The sequence below is a fragment of the Epinephelus fuscoguttatus genome, linkage group LG14 (assembly GCF_011397635.1).
Source record: "Epinephelus fuscoguttatus linkage group LG14, E.fuscoguttatus.final_Chr_v1".
Classification (NCBI taxonomy): Eukaryota; Metazoa; Chordata; class Actinopteri; order Perciformes; family Serranidae; genus Epinephelus; species Epinephelus fuscoguttatus.
In genome coordinates this window covers 19,576,900-19,602,320 of record NC_064765.1, presented here as the reverse complement: position 1 = coordinate 19,602,320, position 25,421 = coordinate 19,576,900, and the positions used below count along the sequence as shown (strand labels likewise).

Here is a 25,421-nt window from a genome sequence, read left to right as displayed (position 1 = left end):
CGAACTAAAGAGAAAGCTATTAGGGAAGCAGGTTAAGTTTTCATCTGCCTTACAAACCATTTGCAAATCAAATGCTACTGATTGACAATATTTTGCAAAGTGTTCAGTATCTTTAAATGTGACCACAATAAGCATTCATTGTTTCCTCAGAGAACTCTTTGTGTGTAAAGTATAGTAAGTAATATGAGTCCGTCACCACAAAGCACTGGTGCAACGGAGGCTGAACTTTTTCTTTTTTTTTTTTAAATTATTATTAAATGACTACTTCCTTAGTGGAGCTTCGTCATCATGGTTACAGTAGTAAGTTACATGATATGAGTAAATGGTAAGTGGACTGCACTTGTGTAGTGCTGTTCGAGTCTTCCAACCACTCAAAGCGCTTTTTCACACTAGATGTCACATCCACACATTCACACACTGGTGGCCGAGGCGACCGCACATTGTGCCAACTGCTATTCTGTAGCCATTCACACACGCTCACACCAGTGGAACAGCTATAAGTTCAGTATCTTGCCAAAGGATACTTCAACATGCGGACTGGAGGAGCCGGGGATCAAACAGCCGATCTTCAGATTCGTGGATGACCTGCTCTACCTTTGAGCCACAGCTGTACCTGGGGAAGGCTAGAAAAGTGCTATACAAGTGCAGCCCATTTACCATACACTCATATTATGTGGCTTATTACTGTGACCATGATGACGAAGCTCCACAAGATCAGCCCCCTTCACTCCTTGACCTTACATCTTCCTTTCCATATGTTTTTTTGGGGCACACTCAGTTGACCATGTTCATTTCAGATGATCAGATTTGCTCACTAACTGAACTCCCTGGGAAAATTAAAGGAAAAATATCAAGTATTCATGCGCTCAGAATGACATGTTTATAGATCAATCAAGACTTTGCTCTCCGTGATAATTATATCAGAGAGATCAGAAATGTTTGCAGCATAACCATTTATCTGTACTCTGCCTCTAAAACAGAACTTCTTAAACACAGCAGGAAGCTAGTTGATCTTAGTTATCAATAATGAAGCGCATTAATTGTTGCATACATAAACTATGGGTTGCATATTAATTGCGGAGAAATCGTTTCAACACTGATTGGCCTATTTGTACTCTTATTCCATCACTGTAGCTCTGAGAAAGACTCAATGATGCTTGTAAATAAACAGCACAAACAGGAGCCTCTCATATAAAAAACAAACACACACTGAAACTGCAGTAAATTATACAAGACACATTGTTTTCTTGAAGCCTTTTTTATTTGTGCAGTCACAGGATCTGTCATATTCGTCTCTGGCTTGTGCAGCAGAAGCATCATTACTGTTAACGGTTCTGTATTTCTTATTTATTCATTGTAACAATTTGTTCGTAAAGACACATATGTCAAATATAACAACAAAACAGCAACAATAATAAAGCAACAGTGCAAGTACTAATAAGTTAAAACAATGGATAGACGATATGGCAGCTATAGACGTACATCTTTCTCTCAGGAGTTGTTGCACCATAAGAATTAAAGGGGGTCTTCACACCATGGACCCAGGCCTGGATCTGAGTATTGACTCCAAAGTCCAGTTTGCTTGATTAGTGTGTTGCGTCCACTGGAAAAGGTGAGCCGATGTTCATGTGTACACCGGGAGAGAATGCATCAGGTGTGAACTCCAACTGTTACAAAACACAAAAAGTGGACTGCTATTTACCATGACAACAGAGAGTTTGTAACCAATCATGAAACAGTCACAATTTAATACTGATGCCTTTATATCAGACAGCAGCTCGGTCCGCTGCAGACAGACCCAGATCAACACATTCTCACTCTGACCTTGACACATATTGACATTTGGTTATTTGATACGATGTGAAAGGTACCCTGGGTGCGTTGGTTGTTGACGTTCTGATACGCTATGTCAAGTTCTGCCTGTTACATGCATTGTCTTCTTTCAAAATACGCTTCCATTTTCACAGGAAATTTACATTGCATGCAGTCTCTTTCAAAATAAACACACTATGATGGTACAACACCACGAATTGACGTTTTGTTTTTTTTCCAACGACTAACGCAGGTCGTTAGGTTTTGGAAAAAAGATCAGGGTTTGGCTTCATAATCTTACGGGACACAAACACTGCTTTCCCGGGTTAAAGTCAGTGTTTGTTGGACCCATTCACCACTCCTCCAGCCTGCCCCACTCTGACTTTCAAAGCCTTAACTTTCGTTCTTGTCCCGCTGCGTTTCCCCCCTGATGCCACTGAGAGCCATTAAACTATAACAGTGACCAACTGCATAACATGCCAATGTTAAAGGACAACTTTTTTCAGCTTTTTTGCCAGCTTCGGAGTGAGACCAGCTTGCCCAGATCCATCTTCGCTGCCATCTTTGACCTGCAGTCAGAGCTCTGACTGAAAGCGGAGTGCTCCATGTCCAACAATAGCAGCTCCTCCTCTGGGTAGGAGTGTTGCCTTACTGCTTTGCCAGCACCCACTGAGTACGGTCCCCAGAGTGGCAGTGTCCATCTTCAGCGCCCTTTTCTACACTGTAGCACAACAAAAATATGTCACATGGATGATGAAGCAAGTGTACTCAGGTACAGAACATTACTTGTGTGAAAGCTGAGTGGCTGGGGATACTTGCGGCATGGTACAAATCAATCGTACCTAAGACAGTGAATTTGGGCTTACATTTGTTAGGAGACTAGAAATGTTTCTTCAACAGCATGTTCTCTCTGGCTCTTGCATGTGTGCTCATGTTGCATCAGTAGTGTTGTTCCAGCCTTATCGCAGATCAATACGTTGATGAGCCAAAGCTACATTGAGCTGTGTTTCTGTGAGTTTATTTTAGGATCTTGCTACCAGTGATCTCGTGGTCAGAAATGAACAAATGCTTTAAAAATATTTTACAGTCATTAAGGTAGATGGAGTATTTCATGCTGCCTCTGTCCCAGCCTCACTTGTAGATCAATAATACAGAGAAAAAGTGTCCCAGCTTGGCAGTTACAGACAATAATTAAGAACAGAATAAGCCATGAAAAGGCAGTTAGTGAACATTGTAAATGCACATCTGTGAACAGTGTGGACTGAATTCCCCTTTATTTGAACACTGGCTTCTACCCTTCACTTTTCTGCAAGTTCTGCCCATATCATCAGGTGTCATGAAAATGAAAAGTTGTTTTTATTATTATTGAATAGACATCTGGTGTGCTGGCTAGCAGCATCTTTACCCAATTTAGCCTGTGATAATGTTGGCATGTTCTGGTAAGGTTCTGTCCAATGAGTGTGCACTCGACTGGACACTTACTGGACTGGTCTGTTGAAAGAGATGTGCTAAATCTAGTGTGGTACATATGTCTATAATATTTATGCACTAGAAAAGCTGAGGGTAAATAACATTGATGGTAATACACCGTAGAGACAGCTCAGTTCCATCCATCTATTTTTTATCTGCTTATCTGGGGCCAGGTTGTGGGGGCAGCAGGCCAAGCAAAGCACCCCAGATGTCCCTCTCCCCAGTAACACTTTCCAGCTCCTCCTGGGGGACCCCAATGTGTTCCCAGGCCAGATGAGATATGTAATCTGTCCAGTGTGTTCTGGGTCTGCCCTGGGGCCTCCTACCAGTGGGATGCACCAGGAACACCTCAAACAGGAGGTGCCGAGGAGGCATCCTGATCAGTTGCTTGAGGCACCTCAATTGACCCCTTTCGACATGAAGGAGCAGCGGCTCTACTCTGAGCTCCCTCCAGATGTACGAGCTCCTTACCCTATCTCTAAGGCTGAGCCCAGCCACCCCACAGAGGAGACTCATTTCGGCTGCTTGTATCCGTGATCTCATTCTTTCAGTCACCACCCAGAGCTCATGACCACTGGGACGTAGATGGACCAGTAAATCGAAAGCTTTGCCCTCCGGCTCAGCTCCCTCTTCACCACTACGGTACAGCGCAGCGTCCACATCACTGCAGAAGCCGCACCACACTGCCGATCCATCTAATGCTTCATTCTACCCTCACTCTTGAACAAGACCCTGAGATAGAGGCAGTAACTTTCTCCCAACCCAGAGGGGGCAATCCACCGTTTTCAAGCAGAGAACTATGGCGTCTGATTTGGAGGTGCTGACTCTCATCCCGACCGCCCCAGTGCCTGCTGTAGGTCATGGTGTGATGAAGCCAGTTGCCATTAAAAAATGTTTATGTGTGCTTTGTACATTTCTGCAAATCCTTGCTTTGTTACATTTGTACATTTCATACATAAACCAATCTTTCTAAAGTGAAGTAGTGGATGGCATGACACCTCAGTGAGATGACTGCTAAGCTTCAGACCACTGTTTGAGACCACCAAACAAAACAACTGTTTCTTAGTGACCTGATGCTATGTTGGTCTAGCTGCTTATTTACCACCAGAAGCATTTCTTTTATATCAGGACATCACTGTGTTTCCAATGCAGATTGTGCCACCAAAAGGGACAGCCTTTTTATGTAGACATTGCTACGTTTCTAATGGGGATTGTGCTATCAAAAGCGGTTGTTTTTACCAGGACATCTCAGCATTCTCTCAGGAGATTGTCCACCTGTTTTATTTTTTTTGAAGGAGATCGGAGAAGGGGATTGTCCACCTAAAGCAGTTGTTTTTTAATTACACATAGCTGCCTTTCCACTGGGGATTGTGCCACCAAGAGCGAGTGTTTTAAGCCAAAGCATGATCTTTTCCTATCCATAACTAGTACTTTTTGTGCCTAAACCTAACCACATGTTAACCACAGCAGTGGTGTAACTTAAAGAGACATAAAGTTTTCATGTGACTGCTACATAATACAAATGTGCTACATGTAAAAATGTAACATATACATGTTTTGTCAAAATGTACAATGCCAACATTAATTCTGCAGATTGGCCTGGTAGAGACTCTGTGGACCTTTTTCTACTTTGCAGTTTCCTTTAATATGTTACAGTTTTCCCTATAAGTTTTGACATTGAAAAGTACTTATAATATCCTGTTCTGCTGAGATGAAGAGCAGCGGCCTGTTTTTTTTAAAACATGCAACACTCTAATCCCATTTAAGTTGCAGCCAACACTGAGCAGTGCCAAAATATCATCAAAACCAGGCGGCTTTGATGCCCGGGCCAAGACTTTAAAGACAGAGGAATGTGGTAGTGAGGGCTAGTGCCAGGTGTACACCTCAGTATAATTAGGCCTGAATCGAATTATAAAGCAGCATATAAAATCTAATGTCACTTATTAGCAACATACTTTAAGTGTGTTACTGTTACTAAGATTTCAGATGCTCGAGGAATGATACAGAGAGACCTCGCCGACTAACAATAAAGCACAGAGGTTCAAACAACTCCCCCGCACATAAAAAGCATGGCACTTGAGCGATCCATATGAGCGAGAAAAGTGTGTTCCAAAGGAGGTGTCAACAATTCAGACCGATCTCAAGTGAGACTGGCAGAGAAGGCATCAAGTCTTCAAAAGCACAGACTGACCCAAACTGCTTTTCATGGCTTGACAGCTCATTCAGCGTCCACACAATTCCATGCAACTGTTTTCATGCGTGGGGTGTTTGTGAGATTAAAAGCACTTCAACGCAACATGCGATGTTTGCATGTGAATGGGAGCCATACAGGGAATGTCACATCACTTATCTTTTGTATAAAACTGTGGTGCTCCTCTTGTCAGCCGCAAATAAGCCCATTGTATCCTGCTGATAAAAGGCAATCAAACAAAGTATATAATTGTGAAGTCAAGCATTAATTGCCTGTATAACTACCGCCTAATGCTGAAATAATTAAGAATGTCTCTTACTGGGGACTGGCAATGCAATTATCACCTTGATGATTGTGCTATACAAAGACATTCAGAGGAGGGAGACAGCAAACGAGAGCGAAGCAAATAACTAAAATGACGGGGATAATACAATTAGAACATGGCTGAGAGGGGAAGGAAACAAAGGGGAGACAGCCTCAAGGCTTTTTCCAACAGGGTTGCCATGTCTACACACTTCATTTGCATCCTTATAATGTCACACAATTATACTAGATAAGCATCCAAAGCTGTGTGGGGAGTCTGTGCGGCCCTTACATAACTACTTTAGTATCTTTATGTCTGACGGTACCTTCAGTATCTGCAAAGATTCTGCTGCTTGACTTCTTCTTCCTGTCTCCAGCCACAGAGGCAGATCTTCTTATTGGTGACATGGGTGACCAACTCATGGGGGGGCAACACCCCTCACCCCCCACCCCACCAAGTTACTGAAATTACAGGAGATACATATATATATTTATATAAAGCAATGGAATAAAAAAAAAAACAAAGGGAAATATCTGCCTGTGCAACGTAGTACAAGCACAGTCTCACTGCGAAGTCGTCAAAATCCAACGCTTGGAGCAGTGACTTGCGACATCAGAATCTAAAGAATAGGAGGCATCCTTTAACATCGCCATGATATGCGGCTGGTTGCCATTTTAGTTTAACGGCGCCCGGCAGCATCAGGGGGAAATGCAGCAGGACAAGGATAAAAGTTAAGGCAGCGAAAGTCCAAGCAGAACGGGTGGGAGGGTTGGCTGGATAGGTAAAACAAACACCGACCTTCATCCGAGATAGCAGTGTTCACGTCCCATAAGATTCTAAAGCCAAGCCCTGTTCTGTTTTCCTAAACTTCACCACTTCCTTTCGTTGCCTAAACCTAACCGTGTTTTGCTGCCTAAACCTAACCACGTGTTTTTACTGTATGTAAATGTTAACTTTCCTGTAAAAATAGAAGTGTATCCTAATAGAGAACTTGACAAGGCATCCCAGAGCGTCACCAACCAACACACCCAGGGTACCTTTCACGTCATATGTGGATGCGGAAAGTCCATGACCAAAACGTCCCAGCTGGCATTGGGTGAGAGGTGGGGCACCCTGGACAGGTCGCCAGACTATCACAGGGCTGACACATAGAGACAGACAACCATTCATGCTCACATTCACACCTATGGACAATTTAGAGTCACCAGTTAACCTGCATGTCTGTGACTTGAGGGAGGAAACCGGAGTACCCAGATAAAACCTTCGCTGACATGGGAACAACATGCAAACTTCGCACAGAAGGGCTCCCCCACCCTGGAGTTTGAACCGAGCTGTGAGGCGACAATGTTAACCACTGCATTACTGTGCCGGCACGAGATTTACATTACACGGTAAAAAAATGGGCCCTTGCAGACAAACTGGGAATTGGCCTTTATGGTTGAGTGACGAGCATTAGCATAAGAAAAAATGAAAAGGTAAAAGCCATCCAAATTTGCACACATCGTATTCTTTTGTTGTTCAATATTTATTATAATTTTCTGTTAGCTTAATTTTTATTTGTGTTGTTTGTAATTAGTTGTTGTTTGTGTTTATGAATAAATACAATAAATATAAAAAAACATTTGTTGGGGGGGGTGGCACCAATGGAAGCTTGCCCAGGGCACAGAATGTTCCATGTCCGGCACTGTCAAGTTACCTACTGTGGCTGATTCAAAGTTCATTCAAAGTGAGCAGGTGTCAAGCAATGCTTCACTTTAGACATTTACTTAAACCTTCATCATTCTGATGCTCTGTATTTCAATGACAGCCAAAACGCCTTAAGCTGTGGCATAATATCCACTACCATTTTTAACTACACCTATATATTAAAGACACTACGGCTTGTAATGTAATATGTGATATATACAAAAGTGGACAAAGTCATCATCTATAGGAAAAAGGGGGTGAATGTTCTATTCCTCATTTTGCATTATTAAAGGTGGAGATCAAATGAAATATTCAACAGATGATATGCTGCTTTAATATTCATAGAAATGAACTTTATATTAGAGAACACATTTTTATGGGAAGTAGACTGGAGGCCACTGATTAAATTTCATTGTTTGATCACTATGCAGGGACATTATGGGGTATTACGAGGGCCAGCCGGTGCCCCCCTTCAGCAAACATTTAGGGGCAGGCTCCAAGGCCACGCCACTCTGGCAGGGCACATCACAAGTTTACGATACTTAGATGTGTTTCAAAAGTGGGAGAACGCCGGGCTTTTAATGCGGCGCCTGAAACCTTTTTGTATGAATACAAATGGGCGGTGCGAGGGAAATATGTAAGTCATAGCATGTCTCAAAAAGCAGCGATACATATTCATGTATTTACTGGCAAAGATATCACCTAAGGCTATCATGATTCTGTAAATATGAATAAATCAGATGGGTCCCTGTAGTGCAGTTTCTGTACTTTTATATGCTAGAGTGGCTCTTGCGTTGTTTTGTTTTATTTTGTTTTGTTTACATAAGAGTATTAAAGAGTTAATTAAGTTTAAACTAAAAACAAACAGAGGCACCATTGCACAACTATCAGGAGAGCCCCTTCAGACACTGATTTATTTTAGACTTGGATGAGATGTAGACTAGCTGCTATATGAGTCGGGACCGTTTATCCCTCTCTCTGTCTATTTCTAAGACCCACACACACACAAAACACACACCCTCTGGTCAGAGAGATCAAGAGAGGGGGATAGGAGTTCCTGCTGCGACTCTTAACAAGATGGCATTCTCCGAGGTCACAGAGGTTGCCAGAGTTCGTGTCTACTTTTAAGGGACATGAAACTCCACTCACGGTTTTCTAACAGTTATCTAATTGGATTAGGTCTCAAAGAGAGGCCCCTTTCTCATCCCTGGCTTTTGTCCATTCGCCTCAGTGCCGAATGGAGCTTAGAGGGCTCCAGACACTGAGGAGGACGGGCGATGGATTAGGTGAGGTAGCCTGACCAATTAAGACGAGGCCAGGTGTCGTGCTGATTGCAGGAAAATTGAGACCTCGGCCCGACATGTGTCTAATTCCCCACTCAGTGCTCCGCAACCACTCATTGCCTGTCCGCCACACACTGCTTTCCGCCTCTCCCTCCCCTTCCTCTGTTCCTCTCCACCTCTGTGAAGGTAACCCGAGCTGCCTTCCCTTGACCCCTGTCTTCCATGGAGAGCTAATCAGGCCCACCTGGAGCTCCCCGGGGCTCTGTTAGCCGCTGGCTCAGCTAGCAACAGCTGATCCAAGAAGGAATCCCCGGGGGCAAACGCTGCAGGCCTGGCACCCAACACACACTGACTCAGGATCAGCCGGGGAGATTTTCCAGCTGATGGTTCATTGAACCCCGAGAAGAATCACTGATAAGGAAGTGTGTGTGTGTGTGTGTGTGTGTGTGTGTGTGTGTGTGTGTACATGTGCACCTGGAATGGCTAAAGTTAGTTAGTTCGTTTGGTCCAACCCACATGGGCTCACAAGACCCCGCTGTAATTCAAACAACAAAAATCCAGACATCTCTCTGTGATTTACATGAATTTTTACATTTACACAGTATAGTTTTCCCACCAAACAAAGCAATGACGACCCCTCACAAACTGAAGGTTTGTCAGGTGTCACGTTTCCTCTTCCCCAGGCTTTCTCCAAGTGAATGGCGAGTTTGAAGAAAGCGTATCTAATATTCTAATATTAGCAATGGATCACATGACTACTTGTTGGGGTTAATTCAGGGTGAGTGGGACATCAGGTTGGGTGGGACAGTATAAGTAAACTGGCTGTATTTTCTCCCCTGGACATTGAAAATAAAAACTTTTTTTTGCTGAGCCTTGCTGTGAAACCACATTATCAGAGTTGCTTACATTCATTGGTGTGATGTCACATGTGGGAGCGGGGCCAACATCAATCAGGAAGTTGACCCTGCATAACCCAAGGTGAGGAAAATGGCATAAGATTTTGATTGTTATGATCATAAGGTTATAAAAATGTTTTCGCCAAGATATTGCAGAAATATTTGCTGGAAACATGAATTTGATGCACTTCTACAATAAAATCAGAAAAAAATGTTGAGATTATGTTTACATTTATGGAATTAGGCTATTTTTATTTTGTCAGCATGGTTTTGGGTGAGTGGGACAGCACCAAAAGGCACTCTTAATGAATAAAAATGATCAATCCTGCCATAGGGAATCATTATATATGTTCCACATTAATAGTTCCTAACCTTCTTGTGTGCAGACCCAAAATCTACCACACAATTGTTGATGGAGCACCTCAATTTTACTGCTAGCCCAACTACCTAGCAAGCAAAACAGCTAGCATAAACAGCAAGTGTACCCAGCCTACTAGGGATGCATGATAACAGATTATTTCTCAGGATCTAATTTGCAGATTGTCCCCAACTCTTCAAGCCTATTGTTGATGATAGGATATATAGAGGAACACACACACACACACACCAGCCAATACAAACTGCACGCATGCACACACAAACACACAGACACACACACACATATACACACACCCCTGCCAATACAATGCAACACAGTTATCAGATAATATGTGTACTAGATGCAGACGTAAAGGCTTTTCAAAGTAACAACAGTAGGGAACATTTGTTCATCAAGTGTCAACCTATACAAAGTTTAGACTTGATTTCTTTCCAAACTAATCCTGATTAATCCACTGCAGAAAGAATGGCACCAGAGAGGCAGAGAGCGAATGAGAAGGCAAGAAGAAAAGTACAGGGAGAGAACAAAAAGTTAAACAAATGTGTTGTCCCACTCACCCAAATCTCACACACAAAAACGAATTTTAGTCAGTTCACAAAAAAGGGTATGCTATGCATCCATGGAACATAATCAGATCTTCTTTCCTCCTCAAATGGATAGGTAACATCTTCAGCATTACAGAAATGTATCATATGTTGGGTTATTTTTTGAAATCCATAGCCAGAAGTCTCATACAATGCAGAAAACCGAAAACTGTCCCACTCACCCTGAAGTTACCCAACTTACCTACTTCTTTTTTATAGTCAAAGCTTCTGTTGAGGTTTTCAAATGAAGCTTTTATTGTCCGTCACCCTTAAAAAGTACTTCAATAAAATTATTTATTGGATTAAATGAGTTGGTCTTTTATTATCAAATCAGTTTCTTTCATAAATAAATGTAATTTATGGTGCTGTTAGTTTGCTGGTAGACCACCTGTTTGTGTGGCAAGCAGGAGAGCAAACTGTTTTTGACTGCACCGAAAATGTTTTTGACAGGTGAAACGCCAACAAATACGGACTGAGGCAAAAATATTTTGTTAGATAAAAACATGTCGTGAATTTTGGAAATGATTACATCTAACATTTTTCAATACAGTTTGACTTTTGGACTTCACAGTGGAAATGTTTGGATCACACAAGTAAGAAATAATCCTATGCAGCAGCGATTGGAATCTTATTCTACAAATTATACTCATAATATTCCTGTAGCCTGATCTTTATCTGTAGCTGTGGAGAAACACCAGGTATAAAAACAATAAATAGACATGCAAAAAAAAAACTACTTGTTTGTGAAAGGGGTCACTCGTAGGAATACACAGAGAACTGCAACCCAACTCTGCCAACTCATTCTCACTCTGACCTCGTCACATATCGACATCTGGTCATGGACTTTCCACGGGATGATGTGTCAAGTTCTGCCTGTCTTCTTTGACTTTTTTTCCCTAAGGCACATGGTTTGGTTTAGAAAAAAAGGAAAGGCTTTGGCTTTATAATCTTACAGGACATGAACACAGTTTTGGATGCTGCAAGACACTGCCCAAGTGCCGGATTTCGCCGACTTCGGAGCGAGAAAAGATGGTCTTCTCATAAATCTGCGATGTCCATGCAGCAGAATGACACAAATACTTTTGAAACGAGTGCAACATGACCAGAGAAAACAGAGAAAAAGGGTTGTGGCATTGTTTAGTAGAAAATCTCCAACTACCAGAATGCATTGCGATGCACTAGACTAATAAGCTCCGTCGGCTGGGTAATGCAATGCGACACAGGAAACAATATGGCTGCCAGCTGGGAGATAAGCCGCTGAAAGAGGAATGGGGAGATGTGTGTGCTGGCAAGATAGAGGGAAGTTTACACATGATGCCCAAATTGTCATAATACAAGCTGGTTGAAAGTATCCTTTTGATGAGTTTCAGCCTTTTGGTCCCACCTGGTCTCACTCCAAAGTCGTCGAAATCTGGCACTTGGGCAACGACGGACTGCGTCAGACACTGACCAAGAAAGCCATCCTTTAGCATTTTACGTATTTCCACGTACCTGGACGTAGACAGTCAGACACTTCACTGCTTCACTCAAACCATTTTTATAGCATCACATTGTGAGGTAGCAGGCTTCACTACCTGCTAAGCACCAAACAGCAGACAGACAAAGTTCAGGACTAGCTGCACAAATGTTACATATAGAATAATAACATTAGATATCCTGGGAATTTGGTGCTGCATTTGCCACAATGCCCAGAATATCACATTACCAAAAAACACCATATTATGGACTCAGTAGAACAAACAGTTAAAACTACTAACACCTTACTGTGTCATTTTAAATATGCAGCACAGGCATATATATATAAATCAAAGAGAATGATACATATATAGTTTTTTATATATATGTGCTCTTGCTTTGCTGTTCCTACAAAGGCGCAGCTCACTAACATCACAGTCAAACAAGTGTCACATGCAAACAGCCTCATATTCTATAATACATGTAACACTGATTCCCTTAACTATTTATCAAAAAAGCAATAACAACAGCTTTTTCATATTATTTGGAGCATTAAATTATTCTAATATAGCCGAGGGCCAACTGAAATGGAAACGGAAACATGCAGATCCAGTCCATTATGCATTGTTAAACGTTGATCTATGGTTTAATATTTGCTTCCCAACAGCAATGACAATGTGTTATTACCTTGACAGAGGGCCATAATGTGCGCTGACATGCCGGTGATTATTTAAATAAGCTGCGACAATAAATACGGCTCCACATGATCTGGAATATGAGCCTGGCGGAGAAAATGTGCAGACAGAGGAGTAAATCCTAAGTTTGGAGACGAGGTTATCGGAGGTGGGGAGTGAGAAATATCACTAAGGTGCATCAGGAAAACCAGCTCATTGTTGCAGTGAGATTAGACTCCAGAAGTGTAATGCAAGAGAAAATTACATGAATGATTTAAGACTTGCTTCATAACATGGCAAACTTGCAAGACTAACATGTTAAAGCAAGCAAAAAAATGATTATCTTTGTTGTCAACATGGAAGCAACTAGCCCTATATGCTTAAGGCCTAAGGAGCTCACACATTGTTTAATCCCCACAGCTGTGCTGCAGCGCCTCCGTCTCTTCCTCTATGTGCAGAAGTTCCTTGTAAATAGTTCCAGAAAGACAGTAAATCAACATCAGATTGTTGCGAGAAGTTTCAAAAGTGGCTGTGTTACTGTAATGTGTCTCGGAGCAGTTGGCATGCACGTCCACGGGGGGAGGACGTGTGCGTTTCAATTCAACTAAGGATGCAAAAGTATTCCTTTGACAGAGACACAATAAGTAGCAAAGCATCAGCTAAAACAAACATAAAAGCCTCTTTGCCAAACACCAACTGTTATGAAAGGCAGAAGCGAGAGCATACTGGCATCTGCGGCAATTAGAGGAGAAAGGGTTAGGGAGGACTCTGCCTGTCCCAGACTTGCACGCCCGCTTCCACACCTGTTTCTGCTCCTGGTCCAAACCAAAGAGGGACAGAGAGAGACAGAGAGAGAGAGAGAGAGAGAGAGAGAGAGAGAGAGTGAGTGTGGTTACTTACTTTGTCGCCGTGCCACCTTAGCCCGGCGTCGTCTAATGAGATTAGATGGTTCACTAATGAGCTCTACAGTGAGGAGAGTCAACTGTGAAGTGAAGGTCAGAGATTTCATCATCCAAATGTGCTGTTGGACTTCAGGAGTCATTAACTAATAACAAACAAATGATTTAAAGGAAGCAGCTACGGTATTTTTGTTGGCCCCTTGAGACTTTCTCTCTCCTCTTTCGGTTTTAATGAGCATCTGAAAGTATGAAGGTAAAAAAAGTGAGTTGCTCCATTTCAGGAATCGATTCTGTCCTGTCTACATGTCAAATTCAGAACATATAATGACCGTAAAGGTGTTAAATGATCACAGCAAATTAACAATCATAAATGTAGGCATGTTGTATTCATTATGAGAGAGTCTTCAATCTGCTGCATGCTTTTCCAATAACTTTTCTTCCTGTGATCTTTCCAGGACGCCCTAGCGGTGAGGTAAGCATCACCAGCACCTTTAATAATGTGCTGACATAAAGTCATACATGTTTAACCAGGTAATAGAAGGCTGTAAAATAATGATCCATATTGGCTTTCAAGACAAGGTATTAATCTCCGGCATCCTTTTGCCCCCTTTTCTCTGCCACTTCATTCAGCGGGGGTTAAAGCAGATTGACCTCCCTTCAAATAAAATTAATTGTTTTTGGTATTCATTTTATTTGCCATGGAGGGAAAAAGCTGTAATGCTGGTGAAATGTTTACCCATATGTCAGCATTTCCACGTTATTGGCATAAAACTAAATGTTTGCTCTTTTTTTTTCTTTATCCCGGAAGGATTTCTTATTACGTGTAATACCCTGTTAACCGATGATAAAATAAATTTCATTTTAGCAATATCAGGGAGATGTAATCAACATGCAATTTGCTTAAGTGCACAAAACTATCATTTTTGTTAGCACTGCATATTTGCTGAAGAAATATTGCACGCCAGAGTGTATTAACACAAAGAGGACGCCATGCATCTTCGCATCAGACCTGAGAGATCTTGTCACCACTATCTCCTGTAATCTGTTTAATACTGTTTATGTCCGTCCAAATTGAACATGCCGTATGGAATGACTAATGTCAGTCTCATAATTTAGTCATAATACTCCGTACCCTATAGAAGGCCATCCATGGATGCTCAGTCCATGAGTGCACTGCATGAATAGTGATCCATTCACCCCTCACCTTTAAAAGCCCTTATGGCAAGCCCCATTCTGCTGCAACCGCTCTGTCAAGCCCAAACCATCCTTCAGATAAAACAATAAAGATCCGATGTGGACATGCGTGTGTGTACGCGTGTGCGTGCGTTCAGAGCTGGTTCCTGTGCGGGGATGATCTCACTGACCCACATGCTGAAGGAGAAAGAAAAAGAGAGCGCTCGAGGTGATGACTTCTCCACTCACTTAGGGAACTTTGACTTATGAGGTGCACTGCATTTAGCCAAGCTAATGCAAGTGAGGGCTGTGCCATTAACCTCGGGAAGAGAGGCAGGCCCAGGCAGTATGATGCATTCAGATTGGCAGAGGACAATATTTCACCATGACAGGCATTACCAATGAATAATTAAGTGTTTAATATAATGATGTGAGAGAGAGAAAGGAAAGAAAGAGAGAGGGAGAGACAGAGACAGAGAGAGGAGAAAATGGTAATTCCACAATTCATTGCCCTTAAAACCTATCTGGCATTATTACCCAGCAGCATTGCATGGGGGAGAGGGCTTTTGCTGAAACAAATAGGTTTTTGATGGCTCCGCCAGAGTAGTAACGGTTATTAGGTTTGAGAACTCTTTCATGATGGAAGTGGTATCCTGCAGAGCGGAGATCATGAAATTTTAAGTGGGGAATTTACAGCAGAAAGACTGCGGGACAGTGAGGCCGTCTGGGCCATGCCTGGGGACACATGTGTTTTGGTGAAGCATAATGCTGGTCTAATGTCACCTCGAATAAATAGTTAACAAGCTGGAGATAGTTGTGCTTGTTGGAGCTGCAGCCCGGCTCACAAAAACACATCCTCTTTCTTTAGTTTATTTTTTTTTTTTACTAGAAGAATTTGGGTTTAGAAATGAAGTGATAAGTCAGCTGGGAGAGATGAAACACATCTGTAACAGGGCCAAATCTTACTCTAACAAAATCATGTCAAGCAGCAGAGCCTGCGAGGGGAAGTTGTTCAATCAAATGGCAATAAAAGAAAACCAAAAAAAAAAAAAAAGATGCTGAGATGAAGCAAAACTGCTCAGACTCCTTCAGTTTGACTGGCATCATGTCGATAGAGAGCAGATACTGTACTCTGTGCACATTTGTTTTAAAAGACAGGCTGTAAAAGTTTCACTGTTTCATATTTTTTACCAAATCAACACTAATAAACTGACAGCAACAAAGGCGGACTGTTAGGTCACCTCAGGTTGCATGTGTCTGGGCCAAAAAGTTGCACTTAAACACATGGCAAAGACTGTGGCCGACAGCTGCACCTGTGTGAGAGGATATAACTCTCCATACCAGCAGGTGGCGGTAGTCTGTATCCATCATTCAAAACGGGAAAGCAGAACACTTCAGACTGCTGATACACAAACTGTTGTTATGATACATACATGAAACAAAGCGGTTTTGCCAACCATTTTCACACCATCTCACTCACCACTTGGTCTTCAGTTGCTTCATTCCAGATGGTCATGTTATTGTGGAAATATCTGTGTATTGGAATAATCGGATAAGAAGAAGATGAAAACGAGCCGCCTGTGCATGTCCTCTTGACTTGAGTCGTTCGTTTGCTTTCCTCACTTCAGTTTCTCTTCTTGTGGACTGATTAGCTGAAACTGACCAGCCAATCAGAATGGTTTCTCTCACCGACCGGCTCTGTCATGGATTCAACGTGCTCAATCTAGGGGTGAGCGACATGGCCCTAAAATAATATCACAATATTTCAGGGTATGTTTGCTATAACAATATGCTTGACAATATGACAAATTAGTAAAAAAAAAAAAAAGTAAAGTTGTTATTAATTAAACAACGAACAACAACAGTAACTTAGAGTGAGACTCAGATTCTGTATACAATATTAATAGTTCAACAAAATAAAATCTACCACAAATTACACATTTAAACAGCTCCCAAATACAAAAAATGTGCCCTGGGATCTATATATATAAATCAACAGGTGATTTCCTTCTTTCAGCAAAATCTTAAATGAGTTGTTTTTTTTTTTTTCCACCTGGACCTTTACGCTCTGCCATTTCTCCTCTAATCATCACGCTGTAACCTGTGACAGGCTGTTATGATACCACAACTATCACACATTCACATGTATGTAGTTTTTTGTTGAGCCACAAGCGTCATGTAGGTTTACATTACCAAAGGTTTATGACAAAATCACTTGACGACACTGACTGCTGTTTGCATACTGCGAGGAGAGGGAGAGATGCTGTGCTGCTGCCAGAGGAGCCGCTGAATGAGTTCCCTCTGAGCGGTAACTCGCTGAAAGAGTCTGAGAAATCCGGGGCTGTTCATAAAACATTCAGGATGTCACAGTTTATTCCACACTGCTGAAGCTGCTCCTCTTTTTGGAACCACCGCGGAGTCGGTAATAATTTTGCTTTCAGGCATGCTTGTTGTTGCCGTGGGTAACAGTATGACATCAAAATGTAATTTAGTATCACAATATGAATTTTTCTTGATATCAAAAATTATACCGGTATTATCGTAAGCAAAATGATATGGCACACCCCTAGCTCAATCAACTGAAAAGCTGCCGACAAAGGCTGACAAGAGCCAGCAGTGCAGGACACGCAACAAAAACTAGGGTCATAGATGCTCACCGACGGCCCAACATTGGCCAATGGCCAACAGTCAGCTCAGACATTCTCACCTGCAATTCGTCAAATATGGACGCTTGGTCAGTGGCCCTAAACGTCAAACTATGGCACTCTAGGTAGGGCTACCTGGAGTCAATAAATGCTCATTCATTCATCGTCTCTTATCATGATAAATATCTGTTTTCACTCGGATTGTACACTTTCTGCTTGTTAATAAATGCACACAGTTACTTTTCAAAATAAACTTAGAACATAGGTTAAAAAAAAAAAAAAAAAAATTAGGTTTACTTCCTTGGGTTTAAGCAACAAAAGCACATGGTTGGGTTTATAGAAAAACATCATGATTGTCCAAGCATTGGTATTTAACGGGTTGTGAGTGAGTGTATCAGGGCCTTAAAGCTTTACATGAGATGTTTGAGTCTGTTACCAACACCTAGGAGCTTAAAAAAAAAGATAATGGTAAATGGGCCAGTATTTGATTTTTTGATATAAGCACATGTAAAACATTAAAATTTCCGATCATTTTTATGTGGTGTTCCACCCAAACAGACGGTTGCTATGACACATCCTCCTGTGCCTTTGGGAATTCTGGTGTTGCTCACCCCAAATTACAAATAGTCTATCAGCAATGTAATTTTCATGCAACAGATACTTTCCGGGTTTAAGCCCGTGTTTAAATTCTACATACAGCATCACCTTGGCTTTTAAAAATGCAAATGAGTCTACGCAAACAATCGTGTCAGGAAGACAAAAACTGTGGACCACCGTGTCTTGCATGCGGCCTTGGTGCATTTGCAGCACGCACCGGTTGAACATTTTTCCTCTACCTCCAATAAAACTAATAATAACACTAAGTGGCCAAACTTCTCAATCAATGTTGTCCTCTAAAAGTGAGCCAAGGACTACATTCACACATTAGCATGATTCACAGTCCGCCCACGGCTTCCAAACACAGTCTTACATGTCTCCAAATGCCCAGCAGAGAGCTAATTTCACTCCTCACACTGGCGACCTTTGGCATCATATATATGTAGTGCTTGTTGCCTGTATGACAGATTCCCATGCATATTCATACCTACATATGGCCCGCCAGAATGAAGCCTGTCTACTTCCTGCAGACTCTGTAGAGCGCAAGAGGCAGTTCATTACTGAGTGTTCTCAATCGGGTCCAGTCGAACCCTGAGGATTTAAATGTGTGGGTCTGTGAGGGGCTGATGGTGGTGGGATCATTTTTGGTTGTGTATGGGTGTGTGGGAGGGAGAGAGGGTGATGTATTTATGTGTGTTTTGTTGCGGGTTACAGGGGAGAGTGGGATTGTGTTGCAAATGGTGGGGGGGGAAACAAAGTGTGTGTTTGTGTGTCTGTGTGTGGTGGAAGTGATGGAGGCGGTGGGAAGTGTGCATGTAAATGGTGGGGGTGGTACATGTCTGCTTTCGTGCATGCGCTCGTGTCTTTGAGCGCTGTGTGGGAGTGTGTTTGTGTGTGTTGTGGCACACGCTCACAGGCTTCTCTTGTTTGTGAGGTGAGAAGAGAGAAAAGTGGAGTCCCTCAGCATGCCTCCACCTCCTCTTGCTCCATCTGCCCATTTCGCTCAGTTCTCCATAAATTAAAAACGCTCTACATCTGCTTTGGGGTACATTGTTAGTTGTGTGCATTCGGTGGTTCCTCTGTTTATGAAAAATTAAACACTTTTCTGCATTCGATTATTCCCCCACTCCCGAAAGCCCCTCTGCAGCAAACATGACAGAGGCCCATGCTTCACCCCAAACATGCTGAGAAAAAGACCAGAGCCTCCACCTACGGGAGTGAGGAACATCTCAAGTAAAGTGAAGGGGGGGGGAAGAAGTAATTAACATCTGTTCATGGTAATAGTAAGCACATGTGTGAAGCCTGGAAATGCCATTCAGCACTGGCATGATGATCTGCTTTCACAGCAGTAATCTACCACAGCAAGAAACAGTTTGATAAACACTGACAACAGAATCAAGTGTGCTACACGTGTTAGTATATTTCTCTGAGCTGTGGTTTCACATGCATGTTTGGAGGCAAGATGGCAAGATGGCAAAAGAGCAAACGAATGTTCATATTAACTCGATATAGAAAGAACAGGGGTGTCTGCAAAACAGCAACAACTGTTAAAATGAAAGAACTTCCGCCAACATTTCACTCCAGCTGTCAATTATACTGTCCCCATGTGCGGCCAGACTCCCAAATGTGCACTTGTTTCCTTCCCTAAATGGATTCACTGACGAAAGGATGGCCTGATGAAATATGCTTTCCGGTTAGTCTGCGCATCTGTATGCAAGAAGATGTGTAGCTGCAGATGAATAGACATTTTAAGGGACAGTGTAGATAATTGGGACAAAAGGGACTGCAGGAGAGGCCCCTTAGAGGAGCCAGCCTTGAGTGGAATAATGAGTGTAATCAGAGGTTGTGGTCACAATGTTGCCCTATACAGAACACCCAGGCCACTGGGGAGGACCTGTGTTTGTCTTTGACATCAACATGCGTGGCTCCAGGGCAGTCATATTTGGCCATGGTTTGGTAACTGTGAGCCTTGTGGCAGAACAGGTGTAGCGGGCCGACGAGGCCATCAATCTCTCACCGGCCCGTCTCTGTAGGATTCAGGGTTAATTATCGTCAAATAAGCCATTAAGGAGAAGGATGGATGCACACTGGATGAGGGGATGCTAACCTTGGCAAGAGAGGGACAGCTGGGTGGCTGAGTTGGGTTAAGTTGGCTTTGATTGTGTTGCTAAGATACTGATTCTAATTTGGTCATGTGTAAACATTTAATGCCTGGAAAGTGTGGTGTTTGTGACAAAAAATTATTGGCAAAAAACTTACCACTTTTACAAGACAAAACCGAAGAATAACATGTTGCACTACATTCTGCAGTGTTTTTTGTGACTGTCCCAGCTGGCAAGTTCCTACAGTAAGTAACTACAAGCTAGTCTCAAGCTGGTGATTTACTTAATCAGGTTGCACTATTAAAACTTAAAGAAATATCTCAGCTAGTAATTATTTTAGTAATTTGTAAATCAGACACAAGACAATCAGACAGCCCTTTCCAACGGATCTTTTGCTAAGCGCCACCCCTTTGTGATGGTCTGACAAGCTGTTGCAGTAAGCATGGAGCCCACGCTGTAACTAACTCCCTAACTCTCCACTCCCTGAAGAAATATTATCATATTTTTGTAAAAATGAAAGCGTGATTCCAGAGAGAAGCAGACAGAGGGGTCTACAGTCTGTGTTTGAAGGATATATCCAGGATGTCAAACTGACTCAGCAGCAACAACAGGTTAAAAAGACAAAGATAGTTAGAAGCTAAAGCCGAACTATAGGCTACAGATCACAGTATAAAAGTGAACCACCACATTACTGCTGATCATCACAGAAGACAATGAATATAAAGGGAAACTTTGCTGATATTGAACCAGCTGTGTGGCATCACAGTGTGTGCAGATGAACGGTGTTTGACACAATGTGATGACACAGAGCTGGTTGAATATCAGCAAAGTTCCCCTGCTTCCCTTCACTGGTTCCTGTACAGCAGGGTTGGTCTTTGTTTCACTGTTAGAATCATTAAAAAGCAAAAGCAGCATGTGTATACATTCAGTAGGCTATATCTTCAGTAGCTAGCTAGCTAACCCTACACTTTTCAGGGTCTGATTTTTTTAATACACGACGTGCCCCAGGCACAACATTTAGCTTCAAATCCACAAAACCAGCCTGAAAATGAAGGAAATCTGAAACGATTCCATTAGAGTCAATGGAGCACAGCTGTGTTGTTGTTGGACCCTGGTCTGAACCGGCCCGATGCTACGTTATTGTCATTAGCATAATAATTTGAAAATAGAGGTATGTTTTGTTAATTCTGTTGAATGTAATTTGAGATATTCCCAGTTTATTTGGTTATTAAACAGCATTAACAGCATTTACTTGGTTATTAAACAGCATTTTATAGTATGATTCAACATGTGGACCACAGTCACTATAACATGTCAACCTTCAATCTCAACTGGTCATATATTATTATAATTATAATAACTATTAAAAGCTGGCATTTTGTAAGCCACATAATGGTTAGGCCTGGTAGTTGCTGGGCCTAATTATCAACCAACATCTAATCTCTGTCCAAGACCTACAGTATTTTTTGTGTGGTACAACTGGTTTTAATTAGCAGTTTGGCTAACTGGGCTAAGATTGAACTTCCAAAGCGCTGGAGCAGCTGACTCCTGGTGAGCCTGCAGAACAGATGCTTTGATCACTTTTGTCCAAGAGTACGATGATGAACTGTAAAATAATTTGACCAGTGTGCTCGGGTTATCAAGAGGGAACACATTGCTCAGGTAAAAAGTAATGACTGCAAGAATCAAAGGTTTGAGTCTATGTTAGAATTATATAGATTCATACCTATATAAAACACCCTCATAAAGCGCTCCTTTTTATTGCAGTGCACCTTTAGTCTTAACGGTATCCATCTCATTGTGGATTACTTCATAATGCATAAATGGAAAATGCCATTAGGGTTTCTTTTCATGCTCTTAACATATTAATTGGCATTGCAGCGAATGTCGGATCATACAGTAAATTGTATCCGGTGAAGTCAGTGACACCTGACCTATTGAAAATTTTACAGTGTGCTTATACCTTCATTTATCTACTCAATGTGCCCATGAATATTTAAGGTTGACAATTAAACCCCAGCTGACCTGCAGGATGGAGCCGGACCAGCGCTGTCAAAGTGAGGCAGCATAAACGCACCCACACAATCACACTCATCAAAAATCCGAAAATGTACCCCCCCCCCTTCCACTAATGTTCCCATCTCACATGTGTACACAAAATAGGCACATAGGCATACGAGCTCTGTCACAATGTCACACGGTCACAGTGACATGGCCCGTGTGTGACAGGCACATCACATATGTGTCATGTTTATGGGGGCATCAACAGACGTGGTTTGTGTTTTGTGTATGTAAATGTTTGGGCAGGGTCAAAGTTAATGCATGTCAGTATCCTGATTCACCTTGGTTTGGTGATGTAGAGCAGAATGTGTATGGGGGTGGTGACACTAAAACAGAATACTGAACACTGTAATAGCTTTTTGCATGAAAAACAGCAGCACACTGTTACAACTAAATTGGTTTACAGTAACAACAGTTGCAAAAATTACATGTGTATGTTAAGGTATAAAAATAAAGCAGCAATAATCAATTTGTTTATATTAACATAACTACTCAAACATAAAAGAGCCACTACAGTGACAAACCCACAAAGAATTATCTCCAGAATCTACAGTTTCTTTCAGCTCCAAACATTTCAAGTGGAAACAGACAACTTTTTAAACTTTTCTCCCCTCTTTGTTTCAAAGTGGTACTATTGCTGCCACTGCTACAACAATCGTATCGCTGTCCTTTATCCTCCAAGTCAAGCAACTACTAACAGGACACACTGCATTTTGCACAGTTACTACGGTTGTTTCACTGTCCACCATTTCTGCCACTGGGGACACCTACAGTAGCCTTTTTTATACAGAGATCCCACAATACTGCCACAAAGAACATTTTTGGTTGCTGTTCTTCTGCTTTGTGTTAGCTGCTAACTGCTGCTAGCTGCTTTTTAAATCTCCTGGTTTTGGGTTGCACATGTAAGTCATCAAAACATCATACTCCTTCTGTCCCACTAGCTCACATTTTACACAGATGTCGATTGTTGGTGCTATTACGGTCTAAAGGCGAGACAACTCCGTCCCCCATTCCATGATCGTACCTATTATACAGACTGGCGAGGTAGAATAACGGTGCAGTATTCCCGCCTAAAACAGCCACTGTAATAGAGGCTATTGATAGTCCTTGGTAACTAGGGATAGCTACAGATAAGAAAACTGGGAGAAAAAAAAACCAAAAGTGCTATCCACATCCCGTTTTGGTTGCACAATGGTTAATGCACTTCCTCTGCGCTGTATATCGAGCCTTCATGTTTTACCTTGTGGCAAACAAATATTGTATGGGAACCAATCTAAATGCCAATGATATGGCCATTACATCATGCAATCAAAATATACTTCATAATGATAACTCAAGCACAAACCATTAGTCTGTTTTCACTTTAGGTGTTTCTTTGTCCGCTGTTTTGGTTTTACACCTCACAACATTACTGTTTTGGTTCACTCTCACAGTTCTCATCAGCGTCAGTTTCAGCCACAGCTGGCAGCTGTTTTTTGTTAGTGTTTTTGTTTTTTTGTTTTTTCAGCAAAAAAGTTTGAAAATAGGGATACACCAATTTATCTGCCACAAATCGGTATCAGCCGATATTCGCTTTGTGAATTGCCATTGGCGTATCGGCAAATAAGATGACATTAATCCTTAGCAGTGGCCGACGTTTTTCTGTTGTGTCACATCAATTTCACGCAGGCTATAAAGCAGGGCTTGAACCTAATGGTGTCCCGTCGTCCTGGGGAAGATAGAAAACATGTTTGAGATTAACAGACAGCTTGCCCAGGGGACACACCATAATGCTACATGGTGAACGACAAATCCGTGTTGACATCAGCACGAGGAGAGTTAGTTAAAGTTAGCCTAATTTTGGCTAACTAACTGCTGATGGAGATGGAGTTAAATTATGATGCGTTCAAACTCTCCTCATTAAAAATGAGCATTGGGCAAAAGTAAGTTTTCATGATGTGTTCAAATGTAATCTTGTAAAATGTAGTTTGCGAGAAACTTGAATAAATACAGTAGTTTGAAGGAGAAATGTGTTGATGTTTAACAAACCAATCTAAAATAGATATTACAGAGGGAATTATGACATTATAGGTAAGGAAAATGACTTCTGAAGCAGTTTTTTTCCCCACCTGAAAGAAGATTATTTTAAAGATTATTTCATAACTGTGTATGATTGAATTTGTGCCCATACAGAGGTAGTGTAATGAAGGACTGCATGACTTTAAAACAGATCTGAATAACATCTGTATCAGCTATCAACCAAATTGTTATTTTAAACACGGGTATCGTATCAGCCCAGAATGTCACATCCCTCCTTTAAAAACCCCAATATGCGCAACAATAACAGCACCAAATGGCTGATAGACAAAGCTATAATTTGGTGAACACAGTGAAGCATTTAGCCAAAATTTCCCTCAGGTGGTGGTGGAGACCAAAAACAGAGCAAAAAGGTGATACAGTGTCAGTGGTTGTGTTTGCAGCTTGTTTCTGCTGCCTGTAAGTGCCAAAAATCAGTTAATAAAGGGTTAAAAAAAAATTCAAAGTCTCATTGCTGAATGTTTGAAACAATAATTGGTGGGTGAAAAACTGACACTTTCCTAATTGACTGCAAAAAAAAGTGTTTGCAAAACATCTAATTATTAACCACAGGGGAAATGTAATGAAAATTGAAACTGACACATCGCAGCAGTAATAATGTATGGAGTTCATCCAGTGTCTCTCTGATGTCAAACTCTCTAGCTATATGTGATGTGATCCCACACTAACAGCATGCCATATTCCCTGACAGATATCCATATATACAGCCTAAATGTAATAACCATCACATTATGCTAGACTGATCAGGCTGATTTAAGATATATCTTTGCAGAGTGCCCACGCTGTCACCTTATTTTCATCTCCAACCTTGTATTAGTGCTTTTGTCCCCTGAATATGGGTTATACAGTAGTCTTGGTTTTTAATGACGTAAATAATGCAGTGATTCCACTGAAATTAAGCAGTCTTATACAGACGTCTGCTTCCTTACTTCCATATCCAGTGTGAGCCACAGCGTCTATAGGTCAGATTACTTTTTCAAATGGTATAAAATATAAATGAACTAAAGCTTTCTCTACCCCCTAATCACTTTCTTATATTTTTATCACAGTGGCCGTGAGGATGGAGGGCGAATGACTTCCCATTCTAATCATATTGTCATACCCTCAGGTTAGACCTTCCATTTTGCATACCAG

At 41.7% G+C, this 25,421-nt stretch overlaps 1 protein-coding gene across 4 annotated transcripts in view; it reads right to left on the bottom strand.

The window, feature by feature from the left end:
• Nucleotides 1–1,258: 1,258 nt before the first annotated feature.
• Nucleotides 1,259–25,421, bottom strand: part of LOC125901158 (doublecortin domain-containing protein 2) — a 73,804-nt gene continuing 49,641 nt past the window's right edge. The window contains exons 11-13 of one of the 4 annotated variants that reach the window (XM_049596592.1): nucleotides 13,635–13,716; nucleotides 6,103–6,238; nucleotides 1,259–5,691 (exon numbers count right to left, since the gene is read on the bottom strand). In XM_049596592.1, coding sequence (XP_049452549.1) covers nucleotides 6,216–6,238; nucleotides 13,635–13,716 — 105 coding nt within the window. In that variant the 3' untranslated portion in view covers nucleotides 1,259–5,691; nucleotides 6,103–6,215. Of the gene's footprint in view, nucleotides 5,692–6,102; nucleotides 13,717–25,421 lie in introns of those variants that run through there. The other 3 variants (XM_049596593.1, XM_049596597.1, XM_049596594.1) reach the window with 3 other exon arrangements.